General features: G+C 47.3%; 1 protein-coding gene across 5 annotated transcripts; it reads left to right on the forward strand.

Moving 5' to 3' along the window:
- The first annotated feature begins 806 nt into the window (after window positions 1–806).
- On the forward strand, window positions 807–23,369 carry zbtb41 (zinc finger and BTB domain containing 41). Of its 5 annotated transcripts, none has more exons than XM_054738677.2 (11): window positions 807–977; window positions 1,528–2,687; window positions 9,387–9,594; window positions 10,133–10,202; window positions 10,302–10,449; window positions 13,136–13,265; window positions 16,832–16,927; window positions 17,005–17,111; window positions 17,180–17,285; window positions 17,376–17,464; window positions 22,552–23,369. In XM_054738677.2, the coding sequence occupies exons 1-11, from the start codon at window positions 832–834 to the stop codon at window positions 23,160–23,162; spliced, it is 2,871 nt and encodes a 956-aa protein (XP_054594652.1). In that variant the 5' UTR covers window positions 807–831; the 3' UTR covers window positions 23,163–23,369. The 5 variants fall into 5 exon arrangements, with proteins under 5 accessions (XP_054594652.1, XP_054594653.1, XP_054594654.1 ...); XM_054738678.2 differs by having other exon boundaries at window positions 809–977; window positions 1,523–2,687; XM_054738679.2 differs by lacking the exon at window positions 807–977 and adding an exon at window positions 1,016–1,313.
- The last annotated feature ends 385 nt before the right edge of the window (window positions 23,370–23,754 follow it).

The raw sequence follows: 23,754 nt of genomic DNA on the forward strand, positions 1-23,754 counted from the left end.
TGTGCGTGTGTGTGTGTGTGTGTGTGTGTGCGTGTGCGTGTGTGTGTGTTACAGATTTGGTTTGGATGCAGGAAGGGTTATTGAGTTCTACAGGACTGAGCTCTTAACTCAATCCTCAAGTCTTCAGGGTAAATATTCTGACGATTGATTTGACAAATGCAAAACTTTCAGGGAGGAGTGCATCCTGCTCCATCTGGAGTCAAACACATGGTTGGTGGCGGTGTGATGATCTGAGGCTGCTCTGCGGCTTCATGACTAAAAGCACTTGCTGTACCTGATCAGAACATCCTGAAGGAGAACGTCTGACCCGGCTTTGACCTTAATCATGGTCTTCCTGCTGGAAACTCCTCCATCGTGGCTGAATTTAGACAATTGTTTAATGAAGAGTGGGACAAAGCTCGTCCAGAGAGACGAGACCATCAGCTGTTATCACCAGACCAAGAGTGTTAAACCCATAATTAGATTTGTTCCTCTAATAAATTGAATCATTATTTGTCAACGGCATCTCCAGGAAATTTTCAGGTGTGAAATAAAAATGTGTTGATTAGTTAAATGAAGACTTTTTAACACGTTTTTAATAGTATTTTAAAAACATCATCTGGACTATAACTTGTTTCGTTTGGGGGTTATTTTTTTTCACTTGTGGAAACATAAGACTCGACCTCATTTTCTATCAGCAGGATAAGAGCAAACACAAGACCATGTTGTTTATAATGATTTTTGCATTACAGTTTAATATTTCCTGGTGTGATAAGTAAAGCGGAAGTCCGCTTTTATTTTGAAGTCTCACTCAGACACCAGAATACCGTAGTGTCGCGTGATTTCGCGCACATGAAAACACGCGAGAACCGCAGAGACATTTCTGGGGCGTTCCAGCCCGTCTTTCTTCAGGAAATCCTTGTTTTTCCGTCTGTGTACGTCGCATGTCTCACCGTTCGGGTGAAAATGACTCCGCAGAGGCATCATTTACGTCTGAGGTGAGCTCATTTGGAAAACGTCGCGATGAAAGGGTGAGTTTTAGACGTGGACTTGGTCGTTTGTCGACGTTCTCCTCGGCGGGGGTCCGCCCGTCAGACTGAGAACTCGTTGGGTGGCAGAAGGAAGCCACAGCACCACACGCAGCTGATTTCAGCCCAACGCTGGTCTCTGACGCGTTTGTGCCTCGGGTCTAAGGCTCTGTTTGGTGAAAGCAGGAGAATAGCTTCGTCTGCAGGTAAACATCCAAACGATAAACAAGTCACCTCCAGGCTGAGCCTCTTGATGCTGGTCCAGTCCAGTGGCGTGTCCAGATCTTTTAAAGTGGGGTGGCCCAGGTGAGGCACAACTTTGTGCATGGGTGGCACCAATGGTTATGCTTTTTTTTGTTTTACCCCCAAGCCTTTTGTGAACAATGAAAAGCCTATTTAAAGGTAAATTAGTGGGGTGGCCAATTAGATTCCAAGGGTGGCATGTGCTACCCCAGGCCACTCCCTGGACACGCCCCTGGTCCAGTGAGTCTCATCTCTCATCTTCTGTTTTCCAGCACAGACTTTTGAAAACCACAGCGACTCCAGTGAAGAAGGAGCCAAACACCATGTCGTGTCCCAGGCGTAGGAGTTTGGTCTGTGAACCAGACCCGGCCCCAGAACCCGGGTCTAGATCCGTGCAGGAATCACCTCTCAGAAGGCTGACCATGTCGCACCACAGCCACAACCTTCTGGCTTTCCTGAACGAGGACCGAACCCGACAGAAGTTCTGTGATGTGTCGGTGTCGGTGGGTGGGAAGGCCTACAGCGCCCACAAAGCAGTGCTGGCCCACGGCAGCAGCTACTTCCATGCAGAGCTTTCCAAGGGCTCTGCTACAACGACCCACGTGACTCTGGACCATGTGGAAGCTTCAGTCTTCCAGCATCTGCTCGGCTTCCTGTACACCGCCGAGTGCATCGTTGCAGAGACGGACCTACCAGCTCTAGCAGAAGCAGCCCGATTCCTAGACATGATGGATATACTGAAGTTGTTATGTGATGATGGGGAGACGAGTGCAGTCCAGGCCGGGACTAGAACTTATACAGACGTGGACCCGTCCTCCACTGACCCAGCAGGGGCGGACCCGGAGATCCACAGCTCCTCTGACGTGAAGTGCCCACAGGTCACCCACCAGTTCTCCCCACAGCACAGTTTATGTGAGAGGACCGATCTACCTGGAGAAGTCTCAAATGAAGAAGAGAGCAGGTCAGGTCAAAAGAACGAAAGCACTCGGAGATCTGCTCGTAGACGGAGGACACCCACCAAGTGTAAGAGGGAAGATCTGAAGCACTGGACTCGAGAACAACAAAGAGCTTCACTACTGAGACGAAAAGATAAAAACAACGCTGAAGAAGCTACAGAGTTGTTTGAGGAGAACCAGGAGCCAAAGCTGGATGAGAGTGTGACCACCAAAGCAGTTAAGGGGGACAACATGATGGACGAGGATGGGGAGGACGTTGAGCGGGGAGACGTTAACTTAAAAGTTGCTGAGGTTTCTGGGAGTGATGGGTCACATGCTGAGACCACAGAGCGCCAGGCTGAGCTGGAAGGTCACGCACCAGCAGCAGGAAGTTCGAGCCAGACTCCGGCGTATCCCGAGGGGCTGGAGCCGGTAATCATCCAGACCTCCAGCAAGAAGACGCTCCAGTGTCCCAAATGTGGAAAGACCTTTGACCGCACAGGTGGGACCCACGGAGGAACCTTCTGTTGGTCCTCCTTTGTTTTCATCTGCTGCGTATAGAATAGAATACAATAGAATAGAGTAGAATACAATAGAATAGAATGCCTTTGTCACTATACAATTGTAAAATGAGATGCAGAGCATCTCCTACTCAGTGTAAAAAAACATGCTGGGGGGGGGGGGTGTACAGTTCTGCAGCGCTATGTATATACAGCTATTGCACATAGAATTGGTATCAATAGATAGTGGTGGTCAATAGAGGAAGTGGGGGGCTGTGTTATCGGTGCATGTGAGTTCAGGGTGGTTATTGCTTTGGGTAAGAAACTGTTTTTGAGTCTGTGGGTTTTTGTATTAATGCACCTGTAGCGCTTCCCTGAGGGAAGCAGTCTGAACATGTTGAAGCCAGGGTGGGAGCTGTCCTTGATGATGTTTGCTGCCCTACTGAGGCAGCGGGAGGAATAAATGTCCATCATGGAGGGGAGAGGACAGCCGATGATCTTCTGTGCTGTCTTTACCACACTCTGAAGCCTCACTCTATCCGCCTTGGTGCAGCTGCCGTACCATACCGTGATGCAGTAGGTTAGCAGGCTCTCAGTGGACGAGCGGTAGAAGGTCAGCAGCAGGTCGGAGTTCAGCTTGTACTTCCCGAGGACTCTCAGGAAGTGCAGCCGCTGTTGGGCCTTCTTGATGATCGCTGAGAGGTTTTCCGCTCAGGAGATGTCAGCAGAGATGAGGACACCAAGGAACCGGAAGGTGTGGACCCTCTCCACACACGCCCCGTTGATGTAGAGGGGGGCCAAGTCGGTGCTGTGTCTCCTGAAGTCGACAATAAGCTCTTTGGTTTTCTTGGTGTTCAGGGACAGGTTGTTTTCTGAACACCATGCTGCCAACTTCAGGACTTCCTCTCTGTACTCTGCCTCGTCTCCCTTCGAAATGAGTCCGACCACCGTGGTGTCATCAGCAAACTTGATGATAAGAGTGTTATTGTGGGTCGGACTGCAGTCGTGGGTGTACAGAAAATACAGGTGGATACGTTATAGGTGGATGATGATGTGTTTTCCTTTGTTTTTGTTAGCTAAATATCTCATAAAACAATCGCTGGATGTTTGTCCACAGATGATCACCTCAAACCAGTCCAACACGACCGCTAACGCAAGCTAACGACAAAATGGCTGCTGCTTAGTCCGTTTCACAAACCCGGAGCTACGGCTCAGCGGAGTCATTCACAACAGGGTCTGTTGGTCAGCAGCGTGGCCGAAATCTTGTAGGAGATGGAAAACCGCGCCAACTTTACTGCCCAACACGTCGGTCTTTAGCAGAGATGTCATTTAACCCCTTCAGCAGTTAAACAATCAAACCCAGAGTAGGGCTGCAACAAACCATAATTTAGATCCATGAATCAGATTAAAAACGGATTAAACGGAAACATTTAAACATTCTAGGGAAACATTTTTTCTCTCCTTCTTTTACTTTAACAACAGAACGTGATCAGAAAGCTGCTCAATAGCGTGTAAAACAACCTGCTATCATCTAAATATATCCATAATTAAACTATGATCAGTAAAATTTCATGTATTTCATTAACATGTTCAGTGGTATGCAAATGGAAATGCTAACATTTCATTTCTACTGCTAAACATGTAATGGTGACATGTCTAATATGTAAGAGTTAACAATAGTCCAGTTTAAATTACACATTAGTAATTAAATGTTACAGTGGTTTTCCGTATACCTTCAGAGGTGCTGGGCAGAGCAGACTCGAACCAGCAACCTGACTGCAGCGGTTCTGCTCCGTAGCGCTGCAGCTAATGAACAGGATGATTATGATGATGGGGACTTTTCTTCTGCTCGTAGACTTTAAATATTCTTAGTTTCACGGCCATCGTGATTTTTCTGATGCTACTTGATCGTGAGCCCGCTACCCGCTAGCATTAGCTAACCTGCTCGTAGCTACACTTTTATTACCAAACGTTGGACTGTTTCTGCCTCTGTGTCTTTGCTGCTTTCTCTCGTTTCCTCCACAGCACCTAGATTAGCTCGGTGTGTGCCAGTACACGGCATCTTCCTCACACAATTATTACACGTGCGACAACCAGCTATGGGCTGTGCCTGAAGTCCCATGGGAATTCCCGCTCTTTTTAGAGAGCCGGCTCTTTCGGCTCCCAAGTGGCTCCTCAGATTTTCTGTTGCGTAGAGAACATTTATAACCAAAATTATGCTAAACTATATGTAAAATTATTTAATAATGTAGAAAATGCAATATATCAAATATTTATCATTTCCATGGATTTAATAGCTGAACACTTTAAGAACTGTTCTTCTGCCAGGCGTTCCCAGCAGACCCTCACTATGTGTTTGGGTCTGCCAGGTCTACGCGGCATGTTCCCTTGCCATCTGATCCAACTCACCACCAGGTGGTGATCAGTTGACAGCTCCGCCCCTCTCTTCACTCGGGTGTCCAAAACATACGGCCGCAGGTCAGATGATACGACTACAAAATCTATCATCGACCTGTGACCTAGGCTGCCCTGGTACCAAGTGTACCGGTGGGCATCCTTATGTTCGAACATGGTGTTCGTTATGGCCAAACTGCGGCTTGCACAGAAGTCCAATAACAAAACACCGCTCGAGTTCAGATTAGGTGGGCCTTTCCTCCCAATCACACCCCTCCAGGTCAAGCTGTCATTGCCCACGTGAGCATTGAAGTCCCCCAGCAGGACAATGGAGTCCCCTGATGGAGCACTATCTAGCACTCGTCCCAGGGACTCCAAAAAGGGTGGGTACTCTGAACTGATATTTGGCCCATAAGCACAAACAACAGTCAGGACCCGTTCCCCGACCCGAAGGCGCAAGGAAGCTACCCTCTTGTCCCCCGGGGTAAACCCCAACACACAGGCAGAGAGTCTCGGGGCTAACAAAAAGCCAACCCCAGCCCTCCGCCTCTCACCCGGAGCAACTCCAGCAAAGTAGAGTGTCCAACCCCTCTCCAGGTCTCGGGTTCCAGAGCCAATGCAATGTGTCGAGGTGAGTCCGACTATATCTAGCCGGTACCGCTCAACCTCTGCCACAAGCTCCGGCTCCTTCCCCGCCAGCGAGGTGACGTTCTATGTCCCAAAAACTAGTTTTCTTGTCCGGGGATTGGACCGCCAAGGCTCCCGCCTTGGTCTGCCACCCGATTCGCATTGCACCGGACCCTTCATGTTCCTCCTGCGGGTGGTGGGTCCACAGTTGGACGAGCCCATGTATCCGGTTCGGGCTGGGCCCGGCCGGGCCCCATGGGCGAAAGCCCGGCCACCAGGCGCTCGCTCACGGGCCCCAACCCCAGGCCTGGCTCCAGGGTGGGACCCCGGTAACCCTCCGGGCCGGGTACTCCGACTCTTCGTTTTAACCGCCATGAAAGATCCTTCGAACCGTTCTTTGTCTCACCCTTCACCTAAGACCAATTTGTCATGGGAGACCCTACCAGGGGCACTAAGTGCCCCAGACAACATAGCTCCTAGGATCATTAGGGCACTCAAACTCCTCCACCGCGATAAGGTGACGGTTCAAGGAGGAGTTCACACTCCTCAGCCTCCCTGGAAAGGTCTACGCCAAGGTACTGGAGAGGAGGGTCCAATCGATAGTTGAATCTCAGATAGAGGAGGAGCAATGTGGTTTTCGTCCTGGCCGTGGAACTGTGGACCAGCTCTATACCCTTGCAAGGGTGATGGAGGGGGCATGGGAGTTTGCCCAACCAATCCACATGTGCTTTGTGGATTTGGAGAAGGCTTATGACCGTGTCCCCAGGGGCACCCTGTGGGGGACGCTCCAGGAGTATGGGGTGGGTGGCTTTCTGTTAAGGGCCATTCAGTCCCTTTACCAGAGGAGCGTGAGTTTGGTCCGCATAGCCGGTAGTAAGTCGGACCTGTTCCCAGTGAGGGTTGGACTCCGCCAGGGCTGCCCTTTGTCACCGGTTCTGTTCATCACTTTTATGGACAGAATTTCTAGACGCAGCCGTGGTGTGGAGTGTGTCGAGTTTGGTGGCAGGAGAATCTCGTCTCTGCTTTTTGCGGATGATGTGGTCCTCCTAGCTTCATCCAGCTCTGACCTTCAGCTCTTGCTGGGTAGGTTCGCGGCCGAATGTGAAGCGGCTGGGATGAGGATCAGCACCTCCAAATCTGAGACCATGGTTCTCGACCGGAAAAGGGTGGCTTGCCACCTCCGGGTCGGGGGAGAGGTCCTTCCTCAAGTGGAGGAGTTTAAGTATCTCGGGGTCTTGTTCACGAGTGAGGGTAGGAGGGATCGGGAGATCGACAGGCGGATTGGTTCGGCGTCTGCAGTGATGCGGACGCTGAGCCGATCTGTCGTGGGGAAGAGGGAGCTGAGCCAGAAAGCCAGGCTCTCGATTTACCGGTCGATCTACGTCCCAATCCTCACCTATGGTCATGAGCTTTGGGTAATGACCGAAAGAACGAGATCGCGGATACAAGCGGCCGAAATGAGCTTCCTCCGTAGGGTGGCCGGGCTCAGCCTTAGAGATAGGGTGAGGAGCTCGGACATTCGGGAGGGACTCGGAGTAGAACCGCTGCTCCTCCGGATCGAAAGGAGCCAGTTGAGGTGGTTTGGGCATCTGGTCAGGATGCCTCCTGGACGCCTCCCCGGGGAGGTGTTTCGGGCATGTCCTGCCGGCAGAAGGCCCCCGGGTCGACCCAGGACACGTTGGAGAAGTTACATCTCCAATCTGGTCCGGGAACGCCTTGGGGTCCTGCCGGAGGAGCTGGTGGACAAGGCCGGGGAGAGGATGGCCTGGAGCTCCCTAATTGGGATGCTGCCCCCGCGACCCGGACCCGGATAAGCGGAGGAAGACGAAGACACTTTAAGAAATCTCCACTTTCCGACTGCTGGCGCTCATTTTCTCACCGTCTTCGTCGCACTCCCCTCTCGTCTTTTTCCTCCTCCTCATTCCCTCTCGTCTCCCTCCGCCCGCATGTGCTTTGCTGTGTGTCTGAGTCTGATCCTCCCTCTTCCCCGCCCCTACTGCTCTGTGTGTGGACAGTCTGGACACGCAGTTACACATGTTGACCAATCGCCTGTAGCTTTCACCAAAGCAAGAGGGGAGGGGGGAGGGGACGGCTCCCAATGACGTGCCGGCTCTTGTCGTTCACTTCAAAGAGCCGGCTCTTAGAGCCGGTTCGTTCGTTACCGACACATCACTACTATTTTGGTCCAACAACGATAGATCGTTCAGCTCTATGAAACAAGATAGATTACAAGTTCACATTTGGTGTTTCTCAGGCTCTTCTATAAAAGAAACTAGTAGTGATGTTGCAAACAGGACAGGATGGGTTTATAGAGCTAAGTTAGCATTTTCTTCATAAAACGGTTGGTGGCACTGGCAGGAGGACGTCTGCTCAGTGGGGTAAGAAGGTATGCTGCTAAATGACAGGAGAGCCCTTCTGGTCAGTCAGAGGCAAGAGAAGCAAGACTTTCCTTGGGCATCCTACGTTTCCAGTCTTTGTGTACCATTGCAGATCAATTGAAATAGTTGGAAGAAGCCCTCCTGCAGGCAGCTGCTGCAGAGAGCAGGGACAACCGCTGCAGATTATTGAAAACAAAAGTCTGTATCGGGGAATCAGAGCAACGCATCAACAAACAGTCGGCAGTGTGTGGTTTTCAGGAAGAACGGAAGTTAAGAGAAGAGGCACGGCAGTTTGGGTTGGCCGGCATTTAAACACGTCGGTAATGTCCGACGTGTTTTTGCAGACACTGATACGACCCCTCGGCTTTAGTGAATCATCCGTTTGAATCCTTTAACATCTAAATCAGCACCCCCACCCTGTCTTCCATGCTAAAATATCACAACACAATGATTTACTCCAGCATGTCTCAACATAGAAGGATCGTAGTTAAAACTCAGCAGAGCAGAAATGGATCTGCCCCATTCCCATCTCTGTCTCTGTGGTCCTAAAGGCACCGTATCATAGAGAATCCTCTTTGTGGAGCTTTTTACTATGTCATATTGTTATTTCCTCATGGAAAAAAACTTATTTTGGCTGCATTTATGTGCTTTGCTGTCTTAGCAGCAAATGTTGAGTTTTATTTTGAAAAGCCAGCAAAAGCAGGCCCTGCTCGTCCCCATGAAACTAGTCTAGGATCTGAAACCCGCCTCCCCTGGAAGTAGATCACCAACGCCCACTTTCTCTGAGTTGCAGGGATAGAGCGCTTGATTTCATGTCGCAGCTGAGAATTCTCTTCAGTTTATTTATGAAGCGTCAGATCACAACAAGCCGTCTCGGGGACCTTCACACGGTAAACGTTCCAACACAGCTCAGGTCATTAAACCAATCAGTAACAAGTTTCCTATATAAGGAACCCAGCAGGTTGCATCGAGTCACTGACTAGTGTCAGTGTCTTTACAGCAATCCTCATACTAAGCAAGCATGCAGCGACAGTGGAGAGGAAAACTCCCTTTTAACAGGAAGAAACCTCCAGAGAATCCTGGCTCAGTATAAACACACACACACACACGCACGCACACGCATGCACGCGCACACACACACACACACACAATGTAAATGACTGCTTTAAACCTCTACTGGTACCAGAGTGGACAAATTGGAGACAACACAGTGAAACCACGTGTTCTGTCCATAGAGACGGGACGCAGGTGTGGGCGGGTACGATCTGGATCTGGAAGTGACAAATTGTTCTTGTTTTTCAGGTAAATATGAGAGTCACACCAGAGTTCACACAGGAGAAAAGCCGTTCCAGTGTGACATCTGCCTCCAGTGCTACTCCACCAAGTCCAACCTGACCGTGCACAAGAAAAAGCACGCCAGCGACGCTCCGTTCTCCAAGAAGGAGCACAAGTGTCCCTTCTGTCATAAACTCCACGCCAGTAGGAAAACCCTGGCTAAGCACGTCAAAAGGTCAGTTAGCATGTTTAGAGACACAGCTGGAGTTCAGGTGGACCTCCTACCTGGACTGAGCTGTGTAAGGTCCAGAGACCTGTTTAATGAAGAGTTTCTAACAAACGATTACACAAATGGGTCTTAAGTGGTAAGCATGGTGCACCAGAGCTGGTGGACGTGACAGCAGAAACTTTTGGGCCATTCCCATCTGTACCGGGTCGGCCCGGGCCGGGTAGCGTAGGTTGTTTACATATCTGGGTGGCCTGGTATTTTTCCGGGCCAACCAAGGCTCATTCTCAGCCCTCTTCTCGAGGGGGTCTGCTTCAGGCCGACCAGGGCCAACACACCCACTGCTGACAGCAAATCCACACCTTCCATTAGAGCAAGCCTCTGATTGGTGGGTAGAATCAGCCCACATGGGCTTAAGACAAGGATGTGTGGAATCAACCGGGCCAGGCTGGGGCCGACTGGGGCTACCCGGTACAGATGGGAATGGTCCAAAAGTTTCTGGTTAGTTCTGAAGCGGCTCTTGTTTGGGCCTTTTGTTTCCTTCCAGGTTTCATCCTGAGCAGACACAGGAATTTTTGGCTGCAAGGAAAAAGAGAAGTGAAGGCTGGAAATGTGCTGTAAGGATCGCTTCTGCTCGGCTTTGAGGTTCTAACCGAATCTCACACCTGTGTGACAGGAGATGATTAAATCCTGACCTTCTGTATCCATAACAACAGATTTGCTCAAAGACGTTCAGCCGCAGGCCTCACCTGCAGGAGCACATGATCCTGCACACTCAGGACCGGCCCTTTAAATGCTCCTCGTGCGATGAGTTCTTCAGATCCAGGTTTGCGAGGCTAAAGCATCAAGAGAAGTATCACCTAGGTGAGAAACGCAACGCAACATTCACAGGGTCACAGACACTCTTTTGCTTTTCACATTTCTAAATAGGGATGAGCGAGTACACCACTATCTGTATCTGTACTTGGAGTGGGCGTGGCCTAACCCAGAAGTGGGTGTGGTTTACATCAATACGTTATTTTAAATCTGATCAGAAGTTGCTATGTGTATTGTTTATTTGAAAACTATTTACAGAGCAGCCTCAGAGTTGAGATTAAATGTTTTTGATCATAATAGTAAAGAAACTATTACAGAACAAGTTTATCAGTAAAATCAGAACATTAATATTGAAGTGCATGAATTAAGAGAGAGAGAGAAGAAAAGATCTTTTCTATAGCTCCTCTCAAGATAAAAATCACGAGGCGCTTCACAAAAACAAAACATGTAAAATAGAAAAAAGAATTTAGAAAATGATTAAAATATATTTAAAATGAGCAAAAAATTGACAATTGTGATTAAAAATGTAAAGAAAGAGAGAGTGAATAGGAAAGAGGGAGTGGATCCTGAGGAAGAGGAGAGAGAGAGAGGAAAAGAAAAAAACCTGACCGGAGCGGAGGCAGTGACTGACGCAGCACGAGCCGTTTTCAGCTCTGTCTTGTCAAATGCACCAAGTACGTTACGAAAAAAGTAACTTTAAATAACTTTAAAGTAACTTTAAAAAGAAGCAAACTGAAGAAAACATAGGGAGTACTGAAGAAACGTGAACAGTGAAGCAAGCACAGAGAGATCCGTTACTGTCTGTGTGTGTGTGTGTGTGTGTGTGTGTGTGGGTGTGTGGGTGTGTGGGTGTGTGTGTGTGTGTGTGTGGGTGTGTGTGTGTGTGGGTGTGTGTGTGTGTGTGTGTGTGTGTGTGTGTGTGTGTGTGTGTGTGTGTGTGTGTGTGTGTGTGTGTGTGTGTGTGTGTGTGTGTGTGGGGTGGTGGTGGTGGTGGGGGGGGGGGACGCGGACTGAGCTGTGAGCTCCCGGCTGCAGAGTTTTGTGTGTAGGGAGGGGCGGGCCCTCTATGTGACTGGCCAATCACAGAGCTTGAAGACAGTCAGTTACCCAATGAGGATTTTCCTTCAGCACGATTACAGATATTTACGAGTTTTACTCGTTTCATGCTCGTACTCGTCAAAAATGCTTTATCCGTACCGGATCCCGTCTGAAACGAGTATCCGGCTCATCCCTATTTCTAAATCATAAGGAGGCGATGGCGGCAGAGGGGTTAAATGCCCGCCCTGTAACCAGATGGTTGCAGGTTTGAGCCTCGCTCAGTCTGTGCTGTCGTTGTGTCTTTGGGCAGGACACTTAACCCTCCTTGCCTGCTGATGGTGGTCGTAGGGACCGGTGGTGCCAGTATTCAGCAGCTTCACCCCTGTCAGTGTACCTCAGGGCAGCTGTGGCTACAATGTAGCTCATCACCATCGTGTGTGTGTGGGAGGGGCTTGTAGAACCCTAGAAGGTGCTAGTGTTGTCAAAAAAATCGATACCTAGATATAAATCGATACTGAAAGTGGTATCTAAATGAGATATTCCATCCCTGTGGTATCGATATTATGGACTATTATACACAGCCTTCTTCAAGTACACCGACACGCACGACAGCCAGATGCCGTAAAGCAGCCTCCGCCTCCCAGACAAACAGAAGAAGAAGACGCCGCATGGCTACATTGCAATTTCCCACGCGAGTTGTCTCCGATCCAAGTTTTGTCTGCCAAATAAATAAACAAAAACATAAACAGCGAATCTGGGAGGCGCTTCACAGCCCAACTTAATTAGCATACCAAGTCCGACACGTAGTTGTAAATTCACGCTTATGTGCTTAAAGGAAACTCCCGTTTATTGCAACCCGGACTTAATTTCTAGCATGCAGTACGTTTGTTTACTCACGCTGACAACTTTGGTGCTACTTGGATTCCCCGGCTATTTAGATCCATCGGCGAATCACCGTCAGCGTATATCCATATAACGGGTTCGGACGGGCACCCATGGTGCAGCCTCGAAATAAGACATTATCTGCACCAAAACATCTTCATGTCGAAAGGTTTTGTTAGGAATCATTAACGTGATTACCCTGTTCGTTTCGAGCGGGTCTTTTCTGGGATTTCTAGGCGTAAACAGACTAGCCGCGGCTAATCTAACCGACGCTTTTAATGACGTCACTGCTGTGCGCCAGTCTGTTTTTATTAAGATTACCGGTAGATGTACCTTTGTCCTGCTGTGGAGAAATTCGTTTTCTCCCTTTATTGACCTACAGAGTTGTTCAAAAGTACAGAACAAAACATATGGCGTTACATCTTATGACAAAAATGCACCTTAAACAGAGTTTAAGCAGCAAAACATCACTCTGCAAATAGTGTATATATAGTGAGACAATTCATGATTTAAAGTGTTAACTTTCGCCAGTTTTTGTATGCACGTTTTAAAAAATGCTGATACTTGAAAGGTTTAAGCACTTTATACACTTAATTATTAACATTTAATTTTTGCAATATAAATTGAGGAATGTTATTTTTGAATAAACTTGTTCGATAAATTGGTGTTTTTAAATAGTGTCGAAATCGAGTATCGAGTTTTTTTTTCCTCAGTATCGAATCGAGTTTGAAATGTTAGTATCGTGACAACCCTAGAAGGTGCTGTATAAAGTCAGGCCGTTTACCATAACTGATGTTTTTTGTCTCACCTGCAGGTCCGTTTCCTTGTGAGATTTGTGGACGGCAGTTCAACGACACGGGCAACAGAAAGAGACACATTGAGTGCACACATGGAGGGAAGAGAAAGTGGACCTGCTTTGTTTGTGGAAAGTCGGTAAGAGAGAGGTATGTTTTCATCACAGGACGTGTCAAAAAGGCAAACATCCAACAATAAACCAGTGACTGTAAAAATACTGGACCAACCTTCTGGTACCACCGTTCGTTGGAGCTCAGTGGGTGGTTCTGATCACCTCCAACCTGGCCCAGTCACACGTCCTGTCAAAGAGGTGGAGCTGAGAGGAAGGCTCTGACGATCTGAGTCGGCCATTACTCTCCCAGCTACGAGCTAACCAAGCTAATGAAGGTTTGCGGGCACCTTTAGCCAGAAATTCGTGGTTTAGCAACTTAAACGTGAAGCATGCATCAACTCGCAGAGCTGTGGTGTTTGTGGTCTCCCTCAGAGTTCCACCGGCGTCCGGGACCGCGACTTCCTCCTGAAGAGTCTGAACACGGGTTGGGCTGGGCGTTGAGCATCGACCAAACACAGAACTCTGGCGTGGTTCGGGTCAAATCAAGTATTTAATAGGTGAGAGTTAAAAAACTAACGTTTCCACATTGCTGTCATGGTCGGAGTTACAGTTCAGATGTTTCAACCAGTTTATAAACACAGCAGGCTGATCATCATACTAGTCGTGTGCTGATTGGTTGTGAAGCTGAGGGCTGGAACAGACCTTATGCATCCAGCTGCACCAGGGGCTGGATGACATCCAGTCTGCCCAGTTTTTAATGGTCTACCTAAGGCTCATAAATCCATCCATTACCCCCATTTCAGCCAGGAGTATCCGGAATAGGCAGCGCGACAGAACCACTTTCACAGCTTGTGGACTTCTTCATTAAGCCATTTGTTTGGACTCTGCCCTCATTTGTAGGCAACACCACAGATGTGCTAAATGTTGTTGAAGAACTCGTACGTGAACTAGGGGTTGTATGAACTGGTCGACTAGTCGACTTCACGGCTCTGTAGTGACTTTTTATGCCTGTCATCAACTAGTCACTGTCACGTGATAATGAGCAACAAGATGCAGTCCTCCAGCAGGTGATGAGCCCCTGCGTCGGGAGGCGGAGGCGACGCGCTGTGTCAGAGCGTTGGTACTGACACCGGCGGTAAAACGGACATTTAACCAAACTGTGACCTTTTCCCTCTTGCAATTTAACCTTCCCCTCACCCCCATCCTAATCTTAACCAGTTTGCGCATGCAAAGCTCTGATCGTTGACGCGCTCCAGACATCTGCGTCCTGAGCACGGCCACAGTAACATTATCAAATCAGGTGTCGCCACCTCAAAAACTAACACGCGATCGTTCATGTCGGCTCATTTCCTTTCATGTTTTCTGTCGGTTATTTGTGCCTGATGCGTTTCGCCGCTACGGAGCGAGGCGCTTCACCTGTTTTGTCCTCTGGCGACGCACCCCCAAGATTCCACTATCTCCGCTCCGCTCCGGCACGAACTCCGCAACAAAAACGGTCCCGTTGTAGTCGGCCGGCGAGCAGCGGCACTCCACTGTTTTTGCGGTTGGTAGATCTTTTAGAACTGCAGTTCAAAGGTAATTCATAAGGTGAATATATATGAACCCAGGTAGCAGTTTTTCTTTAGGATTGAGAGGAGATGCAGGAAGATAATAAACAGGCAGGATAGAAATGATTTCCACGGTTTCTGTGTTGTAGCATTTGGCTTTTAGCCTCACTGTAACTTTGACTATAGCTTGTTGATTTATAAAGATGATCAGTTTCTTTGATTTATTGTTGTTGGACTGATGCCAGCCCTCAGCTTCACAACCAATGAGCACATGACTAGTATGATGATCAGCTTGCTGTGTATATAAACTGGTTGGAACATCTAAACTGTAACTCTGACCATGACAGCAATGTGGAAACGTTAGTTTACACTCACCGATTAAAGGGGCATTATGTAAGTTTGACAGCCAAAACATGTATAGAAATAATAAATGTCTTCTTCATACATTCTCCTGCAATGCCCTGGTCCTGTAGAATGAGCCCTGGCATTTTTACTGTGATTGCCTGTTTTTCTGTAAAATCACAGAAAAAGAGAGATGCTCGGGTCGAGCAGGCTGCTTCATGCGCGTTCACGCTCAGGCATCGCCCGTAGCATTTGCTATCCGTAGCTTTAGCAGCAGAGAGAGAGGCAGTGCCACTTTGTCGCTGTTCCTAACGCCTAGTGACAAAGCTAGCTACATTTCTGAGGACCCTTAGCTACTTTCTGTAGAACTTTCTTCTAGATATTTCCTGCTAATTAGCAGCAAAATAGCCATTTTCACTCCGAACCGTTCTTTGAACGTTGTTTCAGCTGTCATCAAGGGTATAAATGTTACAGATACAAAAGATGTCACTGGTGCTTTAGCTTTAGCTCACCTAGTAAGATGTTGGACTCTCGTGCAGAAGACCTGGGTTTGATTCTGGATGTGAACATAGTTCATTTAGAGTTTCTTTTTTACATTAATGGTATATTTTTTACAGTAAAACGCCCAAATTTTTATTTGAGACTCGCCGAACGGCATTGAATTCACAGATAAAAAAGATGTGGGTTCAACTTTCATTTTGGAACAATTTTTCAAGCAAGGGAAGGGAATGATCTGAGCATGCAGGAGGACTGACCCATCATACACCTTTGTCGGCTGTGCTGAAGAGAAAGCTACAGAACCGAATTATTTAATTAATTAGCTGCACGTTCTCCTGTCCTCCGCCCCCCCCCCCCACCCACCCACCCACACACACACACACACTCAAACACACTAGGGACTGTCTCAGCTGTTATTTTCGTTAAGGAGTGTGCACGTACAGCATGCGTGCCTCGGGCATGAGCCTACTATTGAAGTTGCCGTTACGCTTTTGGCCTGAGGGGGCAATCACGAGCATAAAAATTCAAAACTCCGTAAAGTCCCTTTAAATACCTGATTTGATCTGAGTGCTTCAGCCTCCTTGTGCTATTCCTCAGTTGTCAGTCCCAGCTGTTGAGCACCGGCACTCATTTGGTGTGCCCACCATCTATTCCTTCGTGTTTTACGGCCTTGTTTGGATTACCGTGCGCCATCAGAAAAAGAAGAGAAGTTGAGCTTTCGAGTCCTCCAAAGGGCGCGACTCCGCACTTGAGCTGATAGAGAAGCGTAAATCAGCCTTTAGTGTTGTTACGGTGAGCTGCAGGAGGAGTGTCTCTCCCTCGCTCACCGAGATGCACCGGGCTACAACAAAATGAGGACCGGAGCTCCGCCTCCAGTCGCCGTCGCCGTGACTGATGTGATTGTTTGACCCCGGATGTCAAACAAGATCATTGAATCGAGTTTAAACGTTACTCTTTATTTGTGACACTCCTCTGTGTGTATGTTCTTCAAGGCCAAACTCAGAATTCTCATGATCATTTTAAAACACCAGCAAAAGAATGAGGACTCTGTAATTTAGTATGATGCTTTAAAAAAAATCCCATAATCCTCAGTTATTCCACCCAGACGCTGAGTGGCGAGGTGCCGGAGATGTTTCCCAAAACGACTCCACTTCCAACCAGCAACATATTTCAATGTTTACAAGCAAAAACCTTCAGATTGTTGAAATAAGGCAGCCGGATTCTTATTAAAATAAGTCAAATATTTCAAGTAGTGTAATATCTTTTCTCCTGACAGGACAACCTTGAGAGAGCACTTGAGGATCCACAGTGGAGAGAAACCTCATCTCTGTAGCATCTGTGGTCAAAGTTTCCGTCACAGCAGCTCGTACAGGTGTGAGGTCCATGACTCGTTTGTTCTTGATAGACTGAATGCTTCAGAGTTTCTGTGTGACGTGTCCCCTTGGACAGGCTCCACCTCCGAGTCCACCACGATGACAAACGCTACGAGTGTGACGAGTGCGGAAAAACCTTCATACGTCACGATCACCTGACCAAGCATCAGATAATACACTCTGGTGGGTGTTCAGAGTAAATGCTCAGTTTTCCAGTCAGAGGTAGCTTCATGCACTTTGTGTTATTCCAGGTGAGAAAGCACATCAGTGTGAAGAATGTGGGAAGTGTTTCAGACGCCAAGATCACCTGACAGTCCACTACAAAAGTGTCCATTTGGGAGAAAAGATTTGGCAGAAGTACACGAATTTCCATTTCCCCGTTTGACTTTAAACATCCACTGAAGTCTGGAAACGATGTGAAATTCTGTCCTGTTGTTTCTTTCTGAGGTATAAAACTGCTGTGCATCAGTGTGAGGTCTGCAAGAAGGAGTTTAAAGGGAGGTCGAGTTTGGAAATGCACTTCAGGACCCACTCAGGTAGATGAAACCTATGGTGATGTTAAATGTGATTAGCAATGGGTACGAATTCGGTACTTTTTAAGGTACCGACTGAATTCCACAGTATCGACATTTGAAACGGTGCCTCGTTTCGGTACCCGTCCTTCATAACGAGAACTTGCCTAGACAGCTGCGCATGCGCAAGAGCGTTATGTCGTCGGTCGCTGCGAGCGAGTTGTAAACAGAGCAGCATGGTAGAAAGAACGCACGCTAAAGCTTGGGTCCACTTCACTAAATGTGATGGGTAACTGGGTGATGATGAAACCAGCGACAACGATCTAAGTGAGACATCCTCATCTTAATCTGCTCCGGTAGGTAAATAAAATGTTTAAGACAACGTTAGCTTGATATGTTAGCTTCCGTTTCCCTAATGGTGCGTTCGCTTTCTCCTCGGAACTCCGAATTTCCGACTAGAAGAACGCGAACACGCTCTAAAGGTTGGCTTCACTTTACTAAATGCGACGGGTGATTGGGTGAAGATGAAACCAGCGACAACGATCTAAGTGTGAGGCATCATCGTTTTAATCTGCTCCAGCAGCTAAATAAACTGTTTAAGATAACGTTAGCTTGATATGTTAGCTTCCATTGCTACCATTGTTATCAGCTAATGGTGCGTTCGCGTTCTCCTCGGAAATTCTAACTTCCCAGTAGGAAAAATCAAATGAAAAAGGACGGCAAAAGGAATGAAGATACACAGTCAATTTAGTTCACAGTAAAGATGTTTGCTTCAGTTTAATTATCAGCTTATAAAACTACAAGGACGATGTTAAAATACAAACAGTTGAATGTTATTTATAGTGATATTTATCAGATATGGTTATACATTGAGAAAAATATGTATTTAATTATAAAAGAGAATTAAAATATGAAACACTCAAAAGTATCTAAAATTGGTACCGTTAAGTACCGGTATCGATTCCTAGGTACCGGGAATTAGTACCGGATCGATTCAAATGTCAAAGGTACCCATCCCTAAATGTGGTAGTGACAGGATAACAGGTGTGTAGTTGTACTCGCCTTGTTGTGACAGCCATTGTTCATTAAAAGTAGAACAACAAAGCCTTTCTTTAAAGGTAGTGCTTTTGCTGTTGTTCTGGGACGTTCTTTGCGGTATTGTCCGAAGTGCTCTTCAAACCATGATGGCAACCGTTTGTTTTTTTTATAACCGAAGTGAATAATTTTAAACCCGTCTGAAAAGTATGACCCTGGAAATTCCTCATCCAATGACCGTGAACTGGGGATGTGTATAGGTGAAATGATGGCGATACGATACGCATCACGATACAGGGGAGGTGATACGATGTATTACGATATTTACAATACTACTGATTCAATAAACAGTCCAGACTGATACTTAGCATGTTTAACATGAGGTATCTGAACCATGACAGAGGGATTTACATTTCAATGGTGGAAACAAAACCCGTTGCACACTGCTGCCACCTAGCAGTCGGTTTGAATTGCACCAAACGAAAAGAAAATGTGTAAATTCTTCCAAAAATGAGATATACGGGTATTGACTATTGATATAATAACGCAGGAAAAAATATTGCGATATATTTCCATATTGATATTTTCTTACATCCCTACTGTGAACTGCCCTCTGAACATCTGAACATCCACCCGTCTCTGCTCATAACCCTCTGCGTTCAAAGACTGCGTTCTTGGCTTGAAGCAGCTGAACAGGAAGTGAAACCAGAACCTGGCTGCCAATGTTCAATTCTGTTTTTCATGTTTTAATTTCCACAGAGGCGTGTTTTTACATGTTCTGTTTAGAGTCTGGTACTGCTCTTGTTGCGACATGTTGAGGTGACGGACCTGTTGTCCCTGAATGCAGCTCAGTCTCATTTCTGTCGACCGACACCACACCGGGTTTATTCATAAAGCACACTGAATACAGCATGACAGCTGACTAAAGTGCTGTACGGTAAGGAACAGTGAAGCTCCATCAGAAACCAAAGATGAGATAAAAACGTGGTAAAAGAATCACAACAGGGTAAAAACAAAGACTACAAATAAAACATGAAACGCCGTGCTGACCAGTGTTAGCAGTGAAACACAAATGTCAATCAGTACAGACAATAATAAACCCGGTCATCGACCAAAAGCTAAACGGTGAAAATAGGCCTTCAGTACCGACTTGAAAGGACACACAGCAGAACCACAGGGCGTGGAGGCAAGTGTGAATGAGAAGGCCCGCTCCCCACGAGGTTTTAATTCATCTTCAGGGTGCACGGGAGCTATCGATCTGATTTCTGAGTTCTGGAAGGGATGTAGGGTCTGAGCAGATCAGGGAGGCGAGCGGGACTTGGACTATTCAAGGCTCTGTAAACAAAAGCGTTGAACTAAATGTGGTCCTGAGCAGGCAACCGGCGTAAGCGGGCGAGGATGGGTGAAGCGGTTTGAGGAACCTAGCTGAGGCATTCTAGCCTAGTGAACTAGACCAAATTCTTGCTTTGCAGTTTGGTCTAGGCATGCTCCACTGGAACCTCTGCAGCTCCTACCAGGACTCTGGCTGGCCAATCACAGCTATCTAGAGGGGTTTCAAACACACAAAGAGCTGTGATTGGTCCATACTGGTGGGCCAATCATAGTGCTCTATCTGCTTAGTGAACAAATCACAGAGCTTTATCCGCTTTGTGGGCCAATCAGGGCACTCTATATGCCTGGTGGGTGGGATGATGCAACAGAGTGAAACAAGAGTACGTCACATTCATTGTCCAGTGGAATGCGGAGATCATTTGAAAGACAACGGTAGAACCCGCCCCACAACCGAGAGCCGTCAGTGGAGCGTGGCCAGCAGACTAAATAATACATTTATTTAGTCTGGCTTGCCAGGCTAGAGGCATTTAGTACCCTCTGGAAAGCTCAGCGGAGGAGACATCAACACTAATAAGCACTGAGTTGGCACAGTCAGACGTGAGGCGATGAACGGGTGAATGAGGTCTCTTGACTTCGGACTTTTGACGAGTGATGTGGTGCAGTTAAAAGAAACCGGACCTGACATTCATCAGCAAAGGTTTCACTCCCAAAGCAGTCTCGCAGAAACGGGCGGGAAGAGTCACCAGGCGAGCCATTCCGGTTTATTGGATTAAAGAGAATGGCGTCGGTCTTGTTTTCGTAGAGCCGTGTGTGTAACGTGTGAGCGTGTGAGCCAGCTGTGGCTAGGGTTGATTTCTGGTTATGACCGGTTTGCCCATGTTGTTGGTGGCGCTGAGCGGCTGTGCTTATGAAGGCGTGGACACATTAAGAAGGCTGGAAAAGCCTGATTTTCACCATAAATCACCGCTACGCATCAGCACATAAAGCAGCAACGGCTCTTATCTGACTGCATCTTCTGCAGCATCAGACTCTGTGACTCCAGTGGGGAGCCTGATTAAAAAGGGTTGCATCTTTGAATTGGATTCATTTTATTGTTTTCTTCTGAATGCAGCTCGCTTCAGCAGCTACTTCTGAGATCGTGTACTCACCTTTGAGTGTGTGGAACACTGAAAAACCATGTTTTCATTTCTGATTCTAATCGGTCCCTCTGGTTTTTCATGAAAATAGTCTCCTACACCTATCTCCTGCATAAGCTTCTGATTGAAAATAGACGTAGTATGAAAAGCCTGACAGATCTACGTCACCCTGTCACTGAACAGTCGTGGACTCACCCATCTTGACTCACGACGGGGAAGGCCAGGACACAGTAGAGAACATCTTGGCTAGTAGAAGCTAACCGTTAGCATTAGTCCTGGATCCTCAGGTTCCTCCCACGCTGACGCAGGGAAACCCCGGGTCTCATCTGGTGTGCAGACACTGATTTGTTTTTGAGCATTTTATTTATAACAGAGAAAACCTACATCATCGTAGGGCTGCTCGATTATGGCAAAAATAATAATCACGATTATGGTGACTGAAATTGAGATCACGATTATTTAGGACGATTTTTCTATTTATGTTGATTTTATTTGTTTTTATTCAGTCATAAAACTGCTCAGGGCACAATCAGGACAAAAATAAGAAACAAGATGATCACTAAAATAACTCCTGATTCCCAGGATAAAAAGACCGATATACTTACATCTCATAGTCTATGACCCTAGGGCTATAGACCTTGGTTTAACTCATGTAAGTCTAACCAGTACAGACCCAAATACTGACAGCAAGAATTATACGGTGGCATTTATAACAAAGAAATGCAAATAAATTGATGTTCACAAAATGTTGCATAACATTTATTTAGTCGTGTCAAGGTGCTGTAGGAGAGTGCACTAGCACCGTGTCCTCAGAGAGATTAGTTATTAGTTATCAGCATGAGGAACTTATTTCTACCTTATTTATTAACTATTTATTTACAAGTCCATCAGTTAATGTAATAATTGTCCCAACCACAGCTGCACCCCCCACCCCTCAACCCGGTCTCACATCAATCGGGGCAAGCTGCACGTGTGTTTAGCGCGCCGCACGCGCACATTTAGCCGTTTTTAGTGGCTCAGGAGTCCGCAGGTGCGGTGTGTGTGTCACTCACTCTGGTTAATCCAACAGGGAGCCGGCTCCGAGAGCCGTTTCTTTAGCGACCGACACATCACTACATCATTCCCTTTCCTAATGTCCTGAAGAACGGTCCGGAGCGCAGGCAGAGTGTTTAGCTAACCTGCAGGAAATGTCGACGACAGTTATCCAGAAAGTAGCTAAGGGTTACCAGAGATGTTTCTGAGGTGTTCGCTAGGTACTTTTAAGATTTAAAAAGTCAAGAAGGGGGTCTGAAAAGCTGCTAGAAATAGCGTCAAAGTCGCCAAGTTGGCAACACTGTGGGAGGAGCGCTTCATTTGCAACTCGGGGCAGCGCAAGTGGGAGGAGCAAATAATCGGCTTGTTTTGTTTTTATAATCGTTCAAAACTCAGATCGTAATCGTGATTAAAATTCGATTAATTGAGCAACCCTACATCATCGTGTTATTTAGTAGTCATCCGTCCTGGAAATATAATGATCCAAATCAATGTGGCATTCTTGCTCACCATCAAATTCTGACTAAAGAAGGCATGAAAGCAGCAAATAACATGAGTATACTTCTTGTGCTGCAGGTGAGAAACCACACAAATGTCCAGAGTGCCATCAGACGTTTCGGATCAAGAAGACTCTAACGAAGCACATGGTGATCCACTCAGACGCGCGGCCTTTTAACTGCCCTCACTGCAGCGCCACCTTCAAACGCAAAGACAAACTCAAGTACCACGTGGATCACGTGCACAGTGTCCGGTTAGCTGAGCCGCCCCCCCGACAGGACGAGGTCATCTCAGTTCCCTTTGAGGACGCCGCAAATTCTTTCACCACTGACCCCAAGTCAGCCGCACAGAGCTCCTCTGACCCCACAAACGTCTGCGTACCTGTGACTTTGGTCTCCGTCCCTATGGCGGGAGGAGAGCAGGGCAACCACAGGACAGGGTCTCACTCCTCCCAGACTCAAGGTGTTGTGAACATGCAGGCCCACGGGTCACAGCAGAACTCCGCCTACCAGGCTGCGACAGATCTGGCCTTCCTAGAAAAGTACACGCTCACGCCTCAGCCGGCCAACATCGTGCACCCCGTCAGGTCCGATCAGATACTGGACCCCCGAGAGCAGTCCTACCTAGGCACGCTGCTGGGACTGGATTCAGCCTCATCGGTCCAGACCAGCTCTGACCACACGCACTGATGCTAACTCATTCACTGCCAGCGTTTTTGAGCGTTTTTACTGTTTTTTGAGGGGTCTGAATATTTAGCTCTATGATCATGTAAACACCAAAACAAAGAGTGGACTCGCTCTTTACATCTGGATAGGGTTGTCACGGTAACCGGTGTAGTGGTGAACCTCGGTAAAAAAGTTGACAATAATAATAACCGTCTTGTTTTTAAAACATATATTATCTTGGTGGATTACCGTGGCTGCGGTGTAGGCGCGGTGACCCTTACCAGCCACCGTATCATCTGCTGAAGTTGCCGGCGGCACATGCGCACTTTGTTGTTTACAACCAAAACTTTCTTGAAGCTAAAGCTGAAATAATGGTCAAAGGAGGAGACGTAGCGCTCAGGACATTTATTATCCCTCAAAGAAGACAAAGTGGGAAGTACGGGCATCTTTTGGATATTTGAAGAATGCCGAGGGACAGCTGATAGAAGACGGCTATCCTGTTTGCAGCACGTGCAGAAAAAGTGTCTGTGAAAGGCAGCAACGCTTCAAATCTCATGACACATCTGCGTGACCATCACCCACAACTCTACAGTCAACGCAAGGCAAGCTAACGTTA

Source organism: Nothobranchius furzeri, chromosome 11 (genome assembly GCF_043380555.1).
Source record: "Nothobranchius furzeri strain GRZ-AD chromosome 11, NfurGRZ-RIMD1, whole genome shotgun sequence".
Classification (NCBI taxonomy): domain Eukaryota; kingdom Metazoa; phylum Chordata; class Actinopteri; order Cyprinodontiformes; family Nothobranchiidae; genus Nothobranchius; species Nothobranchius furzeri.